General features: G+C 41.8%; 2 protein-coding genes across 2 annotated transcripts in view; both read right to left on the reverse strand.

The window, feature by feature from the left end:
• Positions 1 to 7,522, reverse strand: part of DOK7 (docking protein 7) — a 68,036-nt gene extending 60,514 nt beyond the window's left edge. The window contains exons 1-3 of the mRNA XM_081999440.1: positions 6,576 to 7,522; positions 6,387 to 6,432; positions 3,750 to 3,980 (exon numbers count right to left, since the gene is read on the reverse strand). Coding sequence (XP_081855566.1) covers positions 3,750 to 3,980; positions 6,387 to 6,432; positions 6,576 to 6,629 — 331 coding nt within the window. The 5' untranslated portion in view covers positions 6,630 to 7,522. The remainder of the gene's footprint in view (positions 1 to 3,749; positions 3,981 to 6,386; positions 6,433 to 6,575) is intronic.
• A 2,986-nt stretch (positions 7,523 to 10,508) lies between these two features.
• HGFAC (HGF activator) overlaps positions 10,509 to 20,223 on the reverse strand; it is a gene marked incomplete at both ends in the record, with an annotated part of 45,976 nt that continues 36,261 nt past the window's right edge. Inside the window, 5 exons of the mRNA XM_081998922.1 lie at positions 10,509 to 10,679; positions 13,121 to 13,269; positions 14,317 to 14,457; positions 16,585 to 16,724; positions 19,361 to 19,601. Coding sequence (XP_081855048.1) covers positions 10,509 to 10,679; positions 13,121 to 13,269; positions 14,317 to 14,457; positions 16,585 to 16,724; positions 19,361 to 19,601 — 842 coding nt within the window. The remainder of the gene's footprint in view (positions 10,680 to 13,120; positions 13,270 to 14,316; positions 14,458 to 16,584; positions 16,725 to 19,360; positions 19,602 to 20,223) is intronic.

Consider the following 20,223-nt stretch of genomic DNA (forward strand, 5'->3'; position numbering starts at 1 on the left):
AGTATGTGGACCGATCCCTGCCCACACCACGAGGCTCTTGCATAAAGAATGAGCAGAGCCCACAGCCCCATGTGAGTAGCTATAAGCTCATTAGTCTCTATTATGCCAGGATTGGAAAAAAAACCCCTATGTATCTTGGCTTAATGCTACAAATTATTAAGTTGTAATGCTACATTAATTTATCCTAAGTCTTCCAGGCTACTCCCTATCTCAAATTAGTAAGCTATCCAGCCCACACTTCAGTCATACCTCTTCCATCCTTGCATCACTACATGGGTTTCTTTGTCTCCTCCTCTAAACAGCCTGTGCCTCTTCTTTCCTACATGCACACACACATGTGATACAGTGCCCAAGGAGCCCAAAAGCCAAGGCTCAAAGAAGTAGGCAAGCCCTAACCAGAGCTATGTCACTGACTCATTTGTGACCTTTAATAGACTGCTTCGCTCCTTCCCTAGCAGTAAAATGGGGAAAATTATATTTTCCCACCTTTGTGAATCTACTGGCAGTTGGTGATGGTAGATGCCCAGACATTTATAATGACTAGGAAATTAAGTGATTCATAGGTAATAAGCACTCTTATATCTCAGTTAATTCTTCACATTTCACAGCGTAAACTTCAAAAGAGTGGGGGGAAAAAAGGAAACACCCGTCTCATTCAAATTTTCAAAATTCAGGTTCAAATCCCAACTCCAGTATCCCCTATATTGCAAGGATCCTTACCTAAAGTAGCAGCTGTTCTAGGCTGGTCTCCCATCTTCTCCTCCAGAGCTGTTGCATTGTGAATAATAAGCTATTGGGAGCACTTCAAGGGCTCAAATCTCAGTGTGTTTCAAAGGGACCAGTTTAAGTGAGCAAGCACCTAATTCTCAAATAACTGTTTTGACCTCCACTACTCCTCTAGTTTCTTTCATCTTGTGATTAGACAAAGAAAAAAAAAAAAATGTCTTGGCATAGAGAAGCATCAGGACTGTTTCCAGTCAGAGTTTTTTGGTGCAGCATTTATCAAGAACCACACACATTTAGCTTTTGGTTATCCATCAAAGATCATATAAACAGCTACCTGCCTATGAAATCTACAGGGTAACTTCCAGCTAGTCTCACTTCTTACAGCCACTCTTCCCTGCCTCTTGCCTATGCTTCTTCAAGCATCATGAATTTCAGCTAAGTCTGAGTCTTCCTTCTCATCTAAGTACTTGCTATATTCTTAGTTACCATCTTAGCGGTAAGTCAACTCCTCATCTGTGACGTGTGTTTGATAAGTTCCCTAAGGCTCCAGCAGAATTAGCCACAAAGTCATTCGAGTGAAATGTGCAAGGAGACAGAGATAGATCTAACTAACCGCAGCTCTACTTACAGCTTTGCCAGTAGTGCTGCTAGGGAGCAAATCAATAGTCACACGATATCCCCTTTTGGGCACACAGTGTTACGCAACGTGCTTAAACATAAACTATGAAAAAGATAGCAAAACCATCTTGATTAATAACGTTCAGTAAGGAATCTTTAACATCATTTGGACCCCTCTACCCAGTTAACTCTGCTCAGTACTTTGCTGGCAATTAAACCACAGGAGCACAAGCACCAGGGTTTGTTCTGTCTCATAAATAAGGAATGGAGCACACTCTTCACACAATCAGTTGCAAGTTACAACAGCTGCTGAAAACAAAGAGTTGTAGCTCAGATTGTAGACCACTGTTAAAAAACCAGCATATCCAAATCTGAACAAAGCCAAACTAGAGGAAAAGCCAAATTTGTACATGAAGTTTTTGTTATATGCTGCTTACTTAGTAAATTGTAAATTTTCTTTTTCCAAATGCCTCCCAAGCTATCTACTTCTCCCACTCTGGAAAAAAAAAAAATAATATGCTGAATAGACCCATGAAGAAAAGGTACTATTTAAGTTCCTAATTTCCTTTAGCTAATCCTTTCATCTTCACAGCTATTCACTGACCTGTAGTAAGCTAACTTCCTCAGAATGAGCTGTGGGCTCAAGCACTCTTCTCACATCGGACTTAAACCTCAACTCAATTCCACTGTTTTCTCTAATCCTGGTTCTTTTATTCTAGGAATCACATCCACCTCATCTGCTAAAAATAGAGAGAAAACACTAGGAAGTCCACTGCAAATGCCTCCATTCTGTAGTCCTCATTCAAGAACAGCATCAACTCATTTCACTTTTTTTTTTTCTTGCTTCCCAGACTCTGAGGTCATCTGTCCTTAGCCTATTTTTATCATCCAGCCACCTTACTTCTAAGGCACACAAAAGGCATCCTTACTACACTTTAAGAAAACACACCAGTCTCCATCCTCTCTTCACAGAAGTCTCCACTCTATTCTATTGCTCTCTAGTCAAACTAGATTCACTTTAATTTGTCTTCTTTCTCCTAACTGAAGCTGCACTGAAAGATAAATTGCTGAACAAGTTTTCTATACTTTGGTCTACCTTCCTTCCCCTGAGGTTTTTTGCAATTAATATTCTACAAATTATTGCCAGTTCAACCAATTATATTTGTTCTCTTACTTCTTCATTTCTTCACCTCCACACACATTCTCTCCTGCTCCATCCATCTTCATCCAATAGGCTCTATTCCTACCTCACTCACAGCTTTCCTTTTAAAAAAAAACCTCTTTGCTCCTTCTACATATCCTCCTATCATGACCATAACCCTCACACCCAGCTTGGGATTAAATACTCTCTCCATCTCAGCACTGCACCAGTGCAAGATCATGAAACTCAAACCTACCCTGTGAAATTGAAATTCTCTTTCAGGTTTTAGGAGAAGTCCATGCTGTACACAGGTCCCAAATCTAGTAAAGAAATAGAACTGGAACACAATACAGCTCCATCAAAGTGTACCAACTACTCCAGCTACTCCCACCTGTGTTGTTCAGAAACCTCCTCTAACCTTTCTCCTTATGCAAGGCTTCATATCCGATAGCTCCAAGGGGTACATCCATATATCTCTCTTCCGATACTTCTACATATTATTACCGTAAAATTCCCAGGCCATCTTTCTATGTATGTACTGCAAAGGAACAAGTCCACAAATGCAACAGAAGGCAAAGCATATGTAGCAAATGATTAAGATGGCTAATGTGTGTATCCCACACACCTACCTTCTTTCCCTAGTTATGACTAAACAAACATAAGACAGATAGTATGGATTACCAATATGATCACTCCTTGTTCACCACTGTAAATTTTAAAACTGCTAACCAAGGAAATAAAATAAAACTATGTATAAGAATGAAGTTAGCTGGAAAGACTGTATCTGATGACACTCTTTATTGCAAGATACCTCTTCCTGAAAGGGGACACTAGCAGCAATAGTCATTATCAATGCAACACCTAGCAGGCAGCTCAGAAAACTGGGATTGAACTAGCCAAGTTCTACTCAGGACTCTGCTGCTCTTAAGTCAGGCTCCTTCTGAATCTCCAGGTAAATTGCAGGACCAGAAGTAGAAGTCTAATAGCTTTGTTTCAGCGCTATACACTTTCAGTGCCAAAATCAAAAACTAAGTTAAGAGCCCTCATAGTTAGCTGTCAGTACAGGACAGTACTGCAATCAAAACCTATCGTAAGGGACACTTGCTTTAAGATGTAAGGGGATGACCAGTCTCTTCACTCCCAAATGAGTGACGGTCTTTTCCTTAACTGTACTTTGCTATTTGCATTTTAGCGATGCTTTGATTTGCTTTTCCCCCCAGGGAGAAGAAAAAAAAAAAAAAAGGTGCGAGAAGACAAAGGTTACCTTCCCCCAAACTGTAGCGGATTCGTACATCCCACGCATACATTGTTTCCTTGTTCTCAAATCCCAGCATCACAACTTGAGAGAGACAGATGATTGCAAGCGTGTGATTCAAGCCCTCATAGGAGAGCCCAGGATCCAAGCCACAGATGTCTTCTAAGGTCACGCTGCTCCTCTCCTTATGCCCTTTTGCTCGTTCAGATTTATCCTTGTACACCAGCATGAGCAAACAGTCTAAAAGAAGCAAAACTGTCAGAGACGATGAGGCAGAACAGAACATAACACAACACATTCCTCAGTGCTCTGCTGCAATACAAAGGTTCTTTAGAGAACTGCAGGGTCAGTCTGACCAAGGCAGTGTAAGAACTCAGTTTCCTTTTCCCACCCCCAGGTAGTTTGCAGTCCTTGTTTTCAGGGAGCAAACACTGAAGGCATGTTTTGAGGGTAATCTGCAGGCTCAGAAAAAAGGAGTCAAGCAAAAAGTCTTCCCTGTTTTACTTTTCAAAAATCCAGTGTTTTCTCAGATAGGCTCCCAAGTCTGGAAGGGACTGACTCATTAATTCTGAACATTAGGAGTTACGCTATGATAGCTGTTCAGATTACAACCACTAAAGACCGAGAGGCTATTGTCATCTGTATTTCCAGTAGAACATACTGAACCACAAATGAAATTCTTACGGTAGTTCACAGATTACTCAACTACTAAATGGTGAGCAGACTGCGCTGCCAGATCGTTAGTGTGGGCTCAGGTTTCCCAGTTAAATGTTACACAGTAGCCATGGCTAAATAATCATTATGTGCCACACCTTTTTTTTTCTGGTTTTTTTTTTTTTTTTTTTTAATATTCACTTCTGTCACCATTTGTTTTCAACTCCTTCCTAAAGGTGTTTATTACACAGTAACTATGCAACAGAAGCAAGTAATTCAAGTGCTACAGTCCTGTGGGAAACACACGTTTTATAAGCAAACCTAAAAGGCAAGAAAAGGAGGAGACCTCTCCCACCTTTCACATTTATAAGAACACTCCTCTTCCCCCAGGCTCCCTTCCTATCGCATAGCCCACCGCTCTAAACGAAATTAACGGTCGATATAAAAGCCGCATCATCCACCGCTTAAGCTGACCTACATACCACGGAGCAGAAAGGCCCCTGTGCGCCATTTTATGAATGTTGGGGTGTGGTGGCCTGAGCCCTGGCGAGGTGCCCTGCGGCCCGCAGCTGGGCAAAGGGCTGGCAAATCTCCAAAGAGGTGAAAAATGACTGAAAGTCTGAACTGTCTGCTAACGAAAGCAGAGCCTTGCATGGACTCCCAATTGTTTTCGTGCACCTGTCAGTAAAAACAGCTGCAACTACGGTATTTAAGCATTCGGCAATACAGTTGTGTGTCTGAAGAACAGCTGTGGTTGAGAGACCAAGAAAAAAAAGAGTCACTGGGGCCTTTTTCTGGTAAACCTGGCTAATTTTGCTAGAATAATACTGCTATTTTTGAGGAATAAGCTATGTTATCAGTCAGTAAGCTTTCAAAGCAAGCTCCCTCATCTTCCCCCTTCAAACTTGGCTTATTCATGTTAGAAACCCAGACCCATATTCACATGTCTAGGTACTAGCTCTAGGATCAACAGATGCCCATTCACACAGAGCAATTTAATGGATTCGGCCGAGAGACAGGCATTTAAGGCACTAACACATAACTGTAACAACTCAAGTGACCAAGAGTTAGGTCTGAATAGCTTCAGTTATACCAAGAAGCTGGTAGTCTGAAGGTAACAACCTAGAAAAGATGCCATAATCCATTCTGCAGCAACACAGAGTCACATTGACTAAGTGTAGGCAACATTTAGCTCTGGAAGGGCCCAAACATTTTCCCACTTAGGGAACAATGAGGAAACCTGAAACCTACTTTTCCCTTTCCAGCAGTAAAATATCAAATCTGAATAACGTTTTCAATTTCCCCCTTAGAAGCATGGAAATGTTTTGGGTTTTTTTTTTAATTCAAAATGTCATTTTATTTTAAAATTGAAGTGATATTTTATGTCAAAACACTGATCAAAAAATAACTATCGAGCTTACAATGCCATCTTTTTTTTTTATAGCTACCAATCACCCTGAAGATATAATAATAATTTTAAAAAAAAAATTGCATTTTAAACGGGGAACCCAAACCAAGTAGCTGCGCCTTGAAAAGGCACGTTCTTTAGTACTGTTTTCAGTCAGTGCATGCTATTAAGCTACCGAAAGCCTTCGCTCCCAACACAGACAACGCTGCCGGCCTGACGGCCGGGCGTTACCCCGGGCAGCGGCCTCCGGGCCCCAGCCCCGCGCCCCGGGCTGCCGCGGTGCGGCGGGCCTGCGGCCGACCCTCTGACGGGGAAGCGGTCCCGGGCCGGGCAGGGCCGCCGGCCCGAGGCCGTGCGGAGGCGCCTAGCCCGGCGGCCCCTCTCCGGCAACAGCCGCCGCCTGGTCGTTTGCCAGATAATTTATTGCCCACTCCTTCGATTAAAGCAATAGGTTGGGAAGAGCGGTGGCGGCTCGAGGAGAGCCCCGCCAGGCAGCCTCGAGGGGAGCCCTGTAAACTCCCTGCCCCGGGGCCCCGAACCGCGTCCGGCCGCAGGACGGGCCCCCCTCCGCGCCCCGCTCTTACCTGCCACCGGCGAGGGCTTGCGCAGCACCAGCCACCTGCTCTTCCACTGCAACGAGAGGCAAAAGGAGAGGGTTAGCCAGGGCCGGAGGAGGGAAGAGCGGGCTCTCGCCCCTCCTGGGGAGGGGGGCGTCGGTCAGGGACCCCCGGCCCGCCGCGGGGCCGGGCCGAAGGGGCGCCGGGAGCGGGGACCTTTTTTCCATCTCTCAACTTGACGTGACCCTCCACCACCACGGAATCCGTCATCTTCAGTCATGATTCCGGACAGCTGCGCCCGGCTCGCTGCTCCCTCCCCGCGCTTTGGCCGAGGGGTCACTTTCAAAATAGCTTTATTAGGTCCCCGCACAGGCACAGGCAGCGACGCGGGCGAGCGGCCAGCGCGGCCCGGCCCTCCCCGGCGCCCCCCGCCCCAGCGGGCAGGGGAACGGGCAGGGGCCGGGGCGGCTCCGGTTGAGGGGATAAGGGGGTCCCGGGAAGCTTTCCGCTGGTTCTTTATTCACGTATTTTATTGCGGTGTTGGGGTTTGTGGGTTTGCTGGGTGGGTGTGTTTTTTTTTTTTAATTATTATTGTTTCTTCCCTAGGGTTACGCTAGCGGGAGCCGCGGGCCGAGGCAGCCGGAGGGCGACAGCCCGGCGCGTGCCGCCTCGGGGGATCTCCCCCGGCCGCGACCCCCGCCCCGATCCCGCTCCGGGCTTTGCAGCTGACCGCCGCGGCAGCCCCGCGCCCCGGGGCGGCGGGAAAGCCCGGAACGGATTCTCTGCGCGCTCCGCGGAGCGGGGCCTGGCGGCGCCGGCCGAGACAACCCCCTCCCCGCGCCCCCGAGCCAGCGGCTTCGTTATACCGCCCAGCTTTCGCTTTCAAAACCTGTAATTAGCGCTCCCCTTGGCTCCCAGAAAACGTACAGCCAACCACCCCAGATAAAAATACTCTTTTTTTTTCTTTCTTTGCAATGCAACTGTCACGAGATAACAACCCACTTACACCAAACCGCGAGCAGCTACACTTAATAGAAGAAGATGTGTTAATGACGTCCTCAGATTTATTTCAACGAGCAATGGACTAATTAGAGTCCATTATTCTGAAAATACTCCTACTGCATCTTATTTGATGGTAATTAGTTCTTCAGCTTTTTTTCAAACAGCACCAAGCACATTTTTCTTTCAATAGCATAATAGAAGGGGGTTTTTAGGTGTTTGCATTTATTTCTTCCCTTTGAATTGGTCAGTTTGCACAGAATAACATATAATTTAATAAAACCATCTTTAAGTGTGTTTCATAATGAATAAGGGATGTGTTTGTTCAACTGGTTTTGAATTCTAATTCAATTTCAAGATAAATGTTAGGGAAAAATATGAGATGAAATTTCGCTGGTAAATTTAAGTTGGATTTTTAACCAAAGTGATAAGCACTTAAAAACAGGAGAAAAACGTGGAGCAAGAGTTTCCACGGGGTAATGCTCAACAGGAGGAGGCAGAAGGTTCTGGCGTGCCCCACAGGAACGTGACCACTGTCAGGAGCGTGAGAGGTCATGCAAGGACCTCTCACTTAACCTGGACATTTCTTTGCCACCCCTGCTCTGGGTTTGTGGATTTAATACAGGGCTAATCACGATACATCAGATGCTCAAATGATGACATTTAGTTCCACCAAACCGACGCAGTAACAGTGGACAAACAGGCTGCTTTGAAAGCCACAAATTCATTTTTGCGCACTCAGAGTGTGACCGTATCGACTGAAGGTTTGTCACTGAGGCCTCTGAGGGCAGAAAACTGAATGTTCACAAGTGAAACAGTCCGTGTATTTAAAAAAAATATTTTATTGATTGTACTGGTGTTGCTATATGCTGATATAAACAGCATACATTTTGAAAACAGCGCAGCTACAAAGCTCAACAAAAATTATCATGAACACCAGTCTAACACCTTTCTTTCTTTACAGCAAGAGAAGACTAAGAAAATACATGTAACACAAAACTACCAGCTGAAAAGCATACACAGTGTGGATGGATATTAATTTCAAAGTGAAACTGAAGTCACAGAACAGATATGGACGTTCAGAATGGCATAAGCTTTGCTTGGAAACCTGTTCCAAATGAATCCCTTCCAAAGAAGAGTAAGTGGTTCCTTCATGCTGATATAGTACTTGTCTTTCAGCAGCAGGTACAGTTAGTCTTGTAACACAGTCGCATTCGTTTCGTGGAGTTAAGCAAGCCAGACTCGTACTGCAAATGGCCAGGAAGGCAAACCCAGGCAACAAGGGTCTTTAGCTTGTTTTGGAATCAGACCCCAGAGGTGGATCTCAATTTGTCAAGCTAGTGTTTAGTGCTTCAGAAAAAACAAACTAAAGACTCTGATCTTAGTATTCACAGTATTTATAGCTGAAAATCATATCTAAGCTCTTACATCTGTCTACTGGAAGTTTTGTGCCACACTTGCGTAAGACTGGGAGCACCACCAGCTGACATTGATTTTTATGCAGAGCTTTTCAGATGCCTTCCAGCACAGAGAAGTGTTATTTCATTTTTCTACCAGCTCTCAACCTGCTGAACAACCTACGGAAGGATTCAAAGATTTAATTTTAACTTTATATGTAATAGACTCAACATAACAGACTAAGTCCAAGAAATAGGAGGTAAACATTTTTATTAAACCATTTACATAATTCATCTAGATTAACATTGTTAGATATTTGTACTTACACAAATTTAGGTTTTGGTTATTTTTCATTACAAAGTTTCTTCTAACTGCCAAAATCACTCACCACAACTAAGAAACCCATGAAGACACTGCCAGTACTGTAAAACAAAACACATATCCGAGTATCCAGGCACCACTTTAGAATTCTCTATCTTAAAGCATAGCTTTTCTTGAAACACTTAAGAGAATTCAAAAACATTCACTACCAGAGAAGAAATACATTTCATATCAACACTTCCAAATGTACTCATCTGACACGGCTAAACGTTCCCTGTATTAAAAAAAAAGTTGTACTTTTCCATTCTTCTTTATCAGATTTTTTTGTTGAATCATTTTCTGCCTTTTTTTGCTCACACAGCTGAGTCTACAGCCTCTAAACAGCTCTATATTGTAATAATTTCTTTGATTGTTCCCATAACAATTCCATAGACCATGGCAGCAAAGCTGTGGTTTATATCATCAAACTGCAAAGGAAAATGTCAAGCTGCTCCCCAAGCCATCCAGTTTAAAAATCTGTTAACAGAAACCTCCTTCCTGAACTATTTAAAAAGTTGAACAACTTGTTAGTACAAAATCTAAGCCATCTTCAAAACACTGTCAAATTTAAGAAACACTTAGACATTTATCATCAAGGTGAAATATTTCCACTGCTATCCTTAGGGTGAGGAGCAGCTCACAGTCTGCAAAAGGTCCTAACTGCATCAGCCTGAAGCCAGATGCACTGACTGCCAGTATTTTTCAGCAAGAAACTTCGTGCTCTCAAGAGGTTTTGCATTAACCTTGCTGGAAAATTGCACACCAGATTCAGTAGAGCTCTGAAGCATATTCCTAGTTTTATGTCAGGAGAACATAAACCTGTGTTTACATGTTTGGTTGAATCAAAACCTAAACCCTCTGTTTTTTCCCCAGAATGGCTTGTTGCGGTTAGCTGAGGAGCAGCTTTACTCACCTTACTCTACTGGTGTCTCTTGACCTGAACTTCAAGAGAGCACTTCTGAGGGGGAGGGAATTTCATTTTTGGTGCTTCTCCTATCTATTTTTTTATCTCATGAGAATACAAGGACAATGTTGTTACAGGTAGGTTTGGGGGATGACAGCTCCACCAGACACTGCACAAACATATTCAAATCACTCTATGTAATCCACCAAGCAGACAAACAGTTGTAGATTTTGGTGCACTGTCTCGACATGTTTGTTATATTCAGCCAAATAAAGACAGTCTTTTATCTTGAGCAATCCACAGCCCTAAGATTCTAGATCAAGGAAGCTGACATCAGGTAGAGTAGGCTGACTTTTGGTGGTCTGGTTTGGAATTGCTAAGAATTACCATGGCAGTTTTCATACAAACTTATAATAAAATATTTATGCTACTTCAATGAAACCAAAAGACACTTGAACCCTGCTTCAAATGTTAGCATATTTAACTGTTCAACTAGTTTTCCGGGGGGATATTTTCTCATTAATCCAGTTTACATAGTTTGTCACTCGTGTATACACTCCAGGTTTGTTGACTCTGCCACAGCCATCTCCCCAGCTGATAACTCCATAGAGGTAAGAGATTTCATTTTTCTCACAGGCCAGAGGCCCACCAGAATCTCCCTGTGTTAAAAGTAAGCAAAGATTATCCAATTTGATAGAAAGCAATTGGAAAAAGGTCAGTTTGGTAAAATCCTAAATTAAGAATGTTAGTATGTGAGATTTAAACTAAAAAAAAAAACAAACCAACATGGAAGCAGTGGTCTCCTGAAGTTTCATTATAGAAAGTTTTTTTAGTCATACCTCTAATATGATTGTGGGTTTTTTTAATTCCACATGGAATAGAAGTATCAAAATACCACATTTTGTTTAAAAATCTTAAATTCTTTTAGATTCAGACACCTACAGAAAAGCATGGTTGATTTGGGTCACTTGCAATGGGAGTAAGCAAGTCTCTGAGGCTTACACAATGTGTAATATGGGCTCTGCATGGATGGATTACATAAGGCAGAGTATTTGGAGAGTTTCTCAATGCAGCTTATTGCAACTGTCAGAGATCACAAAAGTTTTCAAAGAAAGGTGTTGCATACATAAACATTTTTCCATGTGACTATGGGATGCTATAATTTTACGTGGCATATGGGGTTTTTGCCTCGGTTGAATTTGATGCTACTAAGCATTCACATTGTCATTAAAACCATAAACTGAAAATAAGAACAAACTACTGCTTGATAACACACTATGGCAAGGATGAATTTGGAACATTTATACTTATTTAAAAGCTTGCAAGCATTCAGGAAAGGGATTTTTATTATTATTACTCTTAGACTAACTTCCTGGAGAAATGAAAAGGCAAATGTGACTTAAAGGGTACTGGTGAAAAGAGCCACCACGCTAGTTATTTGACACGAAGGAGAAATATATTTTTTCCTATTTAAAAAGAAAATCCCTTGAGAGCAAAGTAGGTAGTAAAATTGTGCTGCCTTTAGACTAGGAGATTTCTGTGATAAATGAGGTACATCAAATGAGGTTTTGTATCCGAGATCAATTTACTTCTCAAAACTTCGATATCAGTGCACTGACCAAAAAAAAAAAAAAAAAGAGTTTCCAAGAAAATCTTTAAAAAATAATCAAGCAGAACACACTATCTACTTGGCATTTCTTGATCTTGAAATATTTTTATACATAAAAGATTGTTTATAGTCTAATTTCCATGCATTGAGAAAACTCAGAGGTCAGCTACATTTGTTGTGACATTAATTTTCTATTAATTAATGTCACTATTTCTCCTCAGACCACACTACAAGTCTGCCAACGGGGGGGGGGGGGAAGAATTATTGATTCACTAATAATGATTTCATGTCACGAGCACTTTTCTTCATCAACATGACTCTAAACCACTATTTCTCCCACTTTGCAACTCTCTCCAGACCACTTGTCATTGTGCAGCCCCTCTCTCATTCCCTCTGCTTTCTCCTTTCTCCCTCTCATTCCTGATTAACTCTGTTTTTTCCATGGCAGGGAGCGAGAACGAGCTATAAAGCTGCATCTTGTATTTGTACTTCCTGACTAAGGCAAGGAAAACTGAGCAAGCAAGGTAGTGTCTAGTTCTCTGGCAAGTACGAACACTTGCAGCCAGTAACTACAATAACTACAATCGGTTCTCAGCCCTGGCCTGGAAACCCTGGGCTCCTGCTGGTTTTGGACACTTTTACGATGACTATAGGGGTTCCAGCACACAGTATACATGACATTCTTTGCTTTACTTAATCTCACTGCCAGCTATTAGCTACATGCTGCCTGATACTTAACTTATGCTAATAGTGCATAACCCTCCTCCTTCAAAATGAAGATAAAATCGGAAGGTTTCTGTGAGGAATAATCTGATCCTTCATTTAAAAAATAGTCTCATCTATTACCACAACAATTCTACACCCTTATTCAGAGCCAGGGTGTGACATAACTCAAAAAGAGATGCAAAGTAGTAAGAGCATAAGGTCATTTTATAAAGGACTGAAGTCATGAAACACAGTTTCCAACTGACTGATATTCTACACCATTAAATCCCATCCACTACAGTAACCTCAGCTCCTTCCTCCTCCAAACCTGGCCACTGCTCTCCACCTCCTACCCGGGTACCCTTATTACCAGTCAGGCAAGAGGCAGCAGCTCAGGGATTTGGCTCCGTACAGGTACATGCTGGTTGTGCTCCCAGCTGGCCAGCAAACCATTGCCATCACACTGCAAGCCCGGCCAGGAGCTAAAGCAACTCACCCCCCGGGGCACAGCCACTGCCTTTTATACAGGAAGGAGGAATATAACACCCTGGAGGTTTTTTTTCCCTTCCATAGAACTTAATTGACATTGAACAGCTTAAAAAATTAAGGTGGAAGCAAACAGTGCAGTCACATAAGTTTCTTTTTTTTAGGAACCTTTCTTTTCTTTAGGAACCTTTCTTTTCTTTAGGAACACTGTAATATCAAAAGAAAGCACTGTAACACTGCAGCATTTCTGACAATAATATACATTTATATTCTCTGCCTAGAGATGATTCACAACATTACCTGACAAGCATCAGATTTGCTGTCAAAGTAGCCAGCACAGAACATATTTTCGGTGATTTCTGTTCCATAAATTTCAGGGCTTCTACATTTCTCCTCAGGAATAATTGGAATCAGTGTTTCTTGCAGGACATTTGAATAACCAGATATATCTTTTAAAAAATTCCCAGAGAGGAAAAGAAAATAATTTTTATACAATGTGAATATCGTAACATGGAAACACAATGCACAATGCAACATATAAACACACTTAATACATCTCAGTTATATTTGTGTTATGAATCTCTTTAAAAGATAATAATTTTTCTAGTGATCAGATCACTTTCTGATCCTCCAGTCAGACTCCATGCCCTTTAAAATAACAGTATGCCATGTCCAGGCATTAACCCATTTTGGGTTCTCTCATTTCCTAGAGACTCAGGAACATTCCCCCAGCACTCCTGTTCTCTGCTCTTTCCAGATGTGATATTAAATCATCAATTTATCAAAGGCTCCATACCTCTTTTTGCCTTTAGACTACATGTTTAGACCAGGACAACATTTGCTCATTCTGAATCTCTTACCAAAATGAGGCAGCCAGCTCCCTCATCCTTCTCATCTGTCTACATAGGTGTTTGCTATCTCCACATCAAAGCGCACGGCCAAGCCTCATAATCCTGAAATTCCTCATCTGAAAGGATGGCATGGATTTTTCCACCTTTTTCCAAGATGGATGTAAGCACTTCTTAGCCCAAAGTGTATCTGGCTCTCTCCTGTAGATATTTCCAAACTTTCTGGCTTCTGAAGGCAAAGATCTCCTCCATCACAGACTAGCAAGTTGATTGTGTTTGGTTTGCAGTCTTTGATATATACCTTGAGAAACCAGAGATAGGATTCACTCGACTAAGGTGTCAAGTTGTTGGCACCTACAGCTAAGCTGCTTGCTCCCCTCCCAGTCCACAGAGATCTAGCTAGCTCACAGCTCATCTCGTCCTAAAATGGATGCAAACATTTAGTCAAGAAACCACACTCCAAATTCCAAAGACTATAAAGGAAGTTCAGGATGACTGTTTGAGATGTAAAAGTTGTAAACACCTAAAGGTAGATAAAAAGAATCCCGGCAGAAGTCCCTTGGAAAATATTTTACCAAACTATGAGTTGTATAACAAATAATTGAGCATTATGTTTTAATTATTATGTTTTTTTCTACAGATACCCACTCTCATGCTTGTGCCCCCATCCAGAAATCTGACATTTGAACTGATCAGGGAAAATGGTGTTACTCTCCGGCAAGCAGATGGGCTGAACAAACTGGGACTTGACAGCACAACGTTGGCCATTCTTCTTCAGTTTAATCAGAGCTGGTGAACAGAAAATATAGGAGTAATAAAGTGACTGTTCCCTTTCTTTAATGGGATTGGCAGCAATGGGTCTCAGATACAACATTAATTATCCCCTAAGCCTCTCTTAATTAAGATATTTCAATCAAAGACAGACAGACTCATCTCAACAGCACCTGATTTCTCAGCAAATTGAAGGCTGAAACATTAGCTACTCCCCTTGTGGGAATATTTATTTTATGCTGCGCTCACGGAGCAGATTCTGCTTCACTGCCTTTGTAGAGAAGGGTGAAGATAGAAAATATATATGTCTCCTCCCACCTTAAAGTTAAATAACAGTGACATATCCACAACTTCCAGCTGAAATAAATGGGATGTGCAAGTGCTCACTGCTTCTGAAAGTCTGGACACCTGCCTAATTCCAGTTTGATTTAAAAAATTAATTACGCAAGAGCTAGTGTATTTTGCACTCTGTATTATCACCGAGTTCAGCAAAATTCAAGATCTCAGAAATTAAGGAATGAAAATTCAAAATCAAACTTCTGAAAGCTACAAAGAATTACATAACCTACAAAACTTTTACTATCCCCTCATGGGGCTGAAGATGGTGTAAATACGGAGCTGTGCAGCAGCACAAACTTGATACTCAAAAAGATGTCATAAGTAGCAGAAACATTGGTTCCCCTGTAGGAAACCCCCTGTGTTTGGCTGTAGAGCAACAGGGCGGGATTTGTGCTTGGTATAAGGGCAACATGTTGGATTTGGGCACACTACTCCAAGAGGACAGAGCTGAGGTAACATGGACACACCTATTAAAGTTGCACATCGTGCCTATTGGAAGCTCCAGGTTTTCTGAGCACAGGTGTGTGGAAAGCAAGAGATCCCACTGGATAGTTTTATTTCACTGCTGACTACATTTTTTGGCCTTTGTGGAACACGTAAAGAGTACCTCGCAGGCTAAGCCTACACAAATCATGTTCCAACACTCAGCAGCTTGCTCTTCCTCGCCTTCCTGCTCTTCCCTACCAACACTGCCTGTTTCTGAATCTCCTGAACTTCCCAGCAAACACTCATGAGGTAGTTCGTTTCCTTTAGAAAAGCATTTTTAGCAGGAAATAACCCTCTGCTGCGTCAGTATAAATCACTGACAGGGCAGAATGTGCCCCCACATCTTTCCCCCCCAGTTTCTGCCTGCTTGTTTGTTTGCAGTGGGGCACACCTTAGGAACTCCATGTTCAGCTGACCCTAGATTTGGACATTGCACATCAGCGAGGCACGCCACGTTTCAGAGTAATTCATAAAGTTAGAAGATCTCAAAGTTCCAACAGTGGTTTATTCCAAGGTATTTCAGAGCAGAGTAATACCCCAAATCCAGTTCGTCTCCTGTTACGCTGTGACAGACCTCCCACCAACACAGAATCTGAATGCTTTTTGCTACACAGTGGAAAATATTCCCCATCTGGGAGAAAAAAAGCCAGTACATGCCTGGCCTAAAACATCTCCGATGCCAGGATATTAAATAGTCTCAAAGAAAAAGTGCTCACACAGCTTGATAACCTGGGGTGACATGCCACCTTCCACAAGAGCAGATCAGAAAATAAGAAGCGAATTGCTGTTCCATTGTCATTCTGACTCATATTGTAAGGTCAATCAGAAGGGCATTTAGCTTTTCACTGATAAGACAGCTGATTTTTAAACCTATCTCAGTGTAAAAAATTATTCTTAGTAACATAGATTTTCAGAGCAGATGGGGCTATTATATTCATCTAGTCAGATCCTCTATACAATACAGACAATAGAATTTTACCAAGTAATTCCTGCATCAAGCCCACAGTTTCTGGTTCAGTTGAAAAAAATGCCGAACCCCACAAAGACTTGAAGTGATGACAAATCTGCCATACATTTAGGTAAATTGCTCCAAAGGCTAATTATCATAATTATTTAAAATTTGCAATTTGTTTCTCATCTGAATTTGTCTAGCTTTCAGATGCTGTTATAACCCTGGTAGAACTAAGAACTCTCTGTGCTCAAAAGCTTCTCCTAATGCCTATGATTTTTCCCTTATGAAGGCAATTTTTGACAGATCAACTCAACTTGAAACTAACTTGAGTAAACGGAAAATAAAATTGTAAGAACAGAAATACTCACCAATATCATGTTCAGTAGGGTTGAACACAGAATACTGAGGATGCAAGATGTATTTCTCTATTTCAAATGTTTGTGTTGCATCAGTTGTTCTATTAAATATATGCTGTCCCAGAACTACTGTAACAGTTGATTTTAGTGGACTGTAATACAAAAGAGAGAACACACAATTCTGTGATTAGCCAGTCAAACGAAACCTAATTTCCAACGGCTGTGTGTCCCGTGAACTGTGATAACCTCAGCTCCCCACCACATCCATTATTTACACTCTCATAATGCCTTGACCTGTTCCCCAGGCTTCCTACCTACTCTGGGCCGGGAAAAAGACGACCAGTGTTACAGCGAGTCCCAGGCTCTGTGGGTCCTGATTAGCCTAATTAAAGGCTGCTGCTCCTTGACAGCAGTAAAAGGCAAGCACATGCACAACTGCCCAGCTGCTCTCTGGCTAACAAGCATCTTCAGGGGCTGCAAGCACTTCTTGCTCTAGAAACAACTGGGTCAACTCCAGCCAGACTTTGCCAACGAGTACAAGTATTACTGAGGAAGAAATGAGGGGCCAAAAGATGAGCCAGTGATGGATATCTCATTTCTCAGGGAAACCAGGCTCTTAAAAATATTACAGATGTGGGTCAAGATTTTAAAGATGCTGTTAAACAGATAACTCGGGAACATCTGAGCAGCGTCCACCTGAGAGATATCACCACTTCTTCTCTGAGATTAGATTGACCTATGTTAACTCTGTTGTCTAGGGTCAAAAGCAGCTTGGTGGAGGAAGGTCCCAACAGCATACTGATCTAATGGGAAAACCGCACTCTGAGGAGAATGCAGTTTTTGTGATTTGCACCATCTTTTACAGCCACTGATTGTTTACTTTAAAAAGACCACAGTCCTCTCACAGCCAGTGTCCTAGAACAGACAACTAATAAGAACCAGTGTAACTTGGGAAGGAAGAGACATTTGGGAATAATTGGGAAGTGTTTGGAAAGACAGTAAATTCTCTAGCTTTGAAAGCAACAGAATTCAAATTTCACTCTTGCTTTAAAACCAATTCGATCTGCATGTGCCTAAGTCTACAACAAATCTAGTTAGCAAGTGTCTTCAACATTGGAGCACTCATGTGTTTTGTTATCCAGTGCAGGTGCAGAAAATACCTGCTGCCACGCATGACGCACAGATGCAGAGTGGTCAATGCCATTGCAAAGTTTCCCTAGTTGTGTTTTGTGTTTCTGTGCCTCTGTAGTGCCCGTCAGATACAAAAAGCACTGTGGGGTCTCCTCCAGTACGGAGCATGAAGCAATGATCAAGAGTGATGTACTTAGAGGAAAGAGATTCTAACTAATTGCAGCTCAGACAGCCAGCAGCTACTCTGCAACAAAAAAATGTGTTTATGGTCAATGAAGGAAAGCACAAGTTTATCTTTCTGTGACTGGCGAACAAGAAGACAATAAAATATTCTTCAATCGATAGGCAAGGCCAGGATTTTCTCCAATGTTCTCACAGTGGTAAACCACCTCCCTTGAAAATCAGATTTTGAGACTGGAAAACAGAGTGGAAGTTTGCTTCCCAGGATAGTATTTAGAATAGATTTTAAAGGCACTGAGTGGTTCTACTATGACTTACAGGAGATTCATTGAGGAAAAGAAATAAAACAGGAGGAGTTGCAGAAAAGGAAAAAAAAAAACCCAAACAAGTTAGATGCACAGGTATCTATTGTTGCCTAGTGGAAAACAGTAGAAAATGTGGCTAACTCAGAGGTACTAAACACACAGAAGAGTGCAAATTACAATGCAGCAATTATGGAAAATCTGTATGTACCAAACCACCAGCTGGAAGTGGGTGGAAATGTCCTGAATAGCTGCCAAAGTTAGTAGCTATTTCACAACATTTGAAAAACAAATGTGTTGTGGCTCAAGCTCCAAATGCTTCAGTACAGCATTCACAATGGTATTATTAGCTCTAGAAGCTATCAGTGTATGTATTCTGGCACAAGGTTTTCTGTTTCTCTTGGCTTCTTTACTATGCAAAGGAGCAATGGGTATGAAATGATGTAATATTTTTCACATCAATGTGATCAAGCTGATATCAGGGAAAGTGTTCAACATTTGTGGAAAATGAAATATTTAGAATTAAGTAGAAGTCAATCAATAGCCAATATTTTCTCCAGTGTCCCACAGCTGGAGCGCAAAAAGACTTCAAAAAAACCAAAACACCTCTCAAGGAAATCAGCCTTAAAAATTGAACAGCAGTTCAGTTCTTCCCTTTGTTTTTTTGTAAAGCTCAGCCCACTCTATTTGTGTCAACCAGCAGTAATTTATCGTCTCTAATAAATCATTGCTTTATTATTTGTCTCAGCCTTTTTGAATAAAACAGAGCAATGAGCTAGTCATCTGTGTTACACCTCAAAGCAGGCATAAATGTTCAAAAAGGTAACTGAGAAGAAGGCAAATGCTTATATTCCCTTGCAGATGTCTGCACATGCAAGCTCCCATTCTATGTCCAGCTCAGCACTCCCTTATTCCTTCAGTTGGGTCATTTACCTTCTTTGAGACTCCTTAAGGAACAAGATAAGGGCTTCTGAGATAATAGGACTCTCAGCTATTTGTTAGCCCATGAACTGCACTCACATTCCTGGAAACTCCTTTTGAAACATTGGCCTTTTCTCACATACATAATCTCATCTTCTTTCTCACTTGTTTCAGTTCAGGTTTGTTGTGAGTCATAGGCAGATGGTGACTATGATGAGGAGAGGACCGACTGTCAGACTGACGGGTGAGTTTACCTGTTAGCAAAGCAGTGCGCCGCTGACACAACCCAGCAAGTCTGAATAAGGCTTCCACCGCAGAAACTCTCTCCAATATAGATAGCTGCTGTCCAGGGGTGAGATCCAGGCAGAGATGAAGATCCTCCAACAATCCTAGGTCTCACAAAACTTCTTTTTTTGTGTCTTCTCCCACATGGTCTTCTGGTAACTGCAGAACTATCTACCTTGTCTGGAACTGGTGGCCTCCTTTCCCTCCTTGCTGAGATATAAAGGAATAGGGCATCAGACTATAAATCCTTGTGATTTTGAAGGACTGGAACTTTTATAGGAGCCTTTAAAAGAAAGGTTTGTTAAATTATCATTAAACATTCACATACAACTGAAACTCATTCAGTTCCTCGGGAGACTTGCAAGACTGAAATGTATGCCTATTCCCAACACTGGCTACACATGTATTAGTGTAAATTAAATGCATCTGTGAACATCCCCAGACAGTGCTTCATTTTCCAGTACAAATGCAATCTTCACTACCGGAGGAGGCACAACTGAATGCATGATACACCACATCTTCATTTTCGGAATCTGGACTGAGCTTTGCCATTGCAATAGCAAGGACTAGGACACGTGTTAATATCATCTATCAAATGCATTTGAACAACAAAAAGGAAATAAAAGGATGACTTTAGAAACTGAATTTTCAGACTACAACTCCATTCTAAAGTTCAGCTTCAATGTTAACAGCAGTTAAATATTAATTTAGGGAAAGAGCAAAATCTTTAGGTTTTGGTATTAAAAACCTGTCTCATACATCTTGAGGATCCCATTCTCCATTTACTTGCAGAGGCCCATTCACTTCTCTGGGCCCATAATTCCCTGCTTTG

This window comes from Phaethon aethereus (assembly GCF_964289735.1).
Source record: "Phaethon aethereus genome assembly, chromosome: 4".
NCBI lineage: Eukaryota > Metazoa > Chordata > Aves > Phaethontiformes > Phaethontidae > Phaethon > Phaethon aethereus.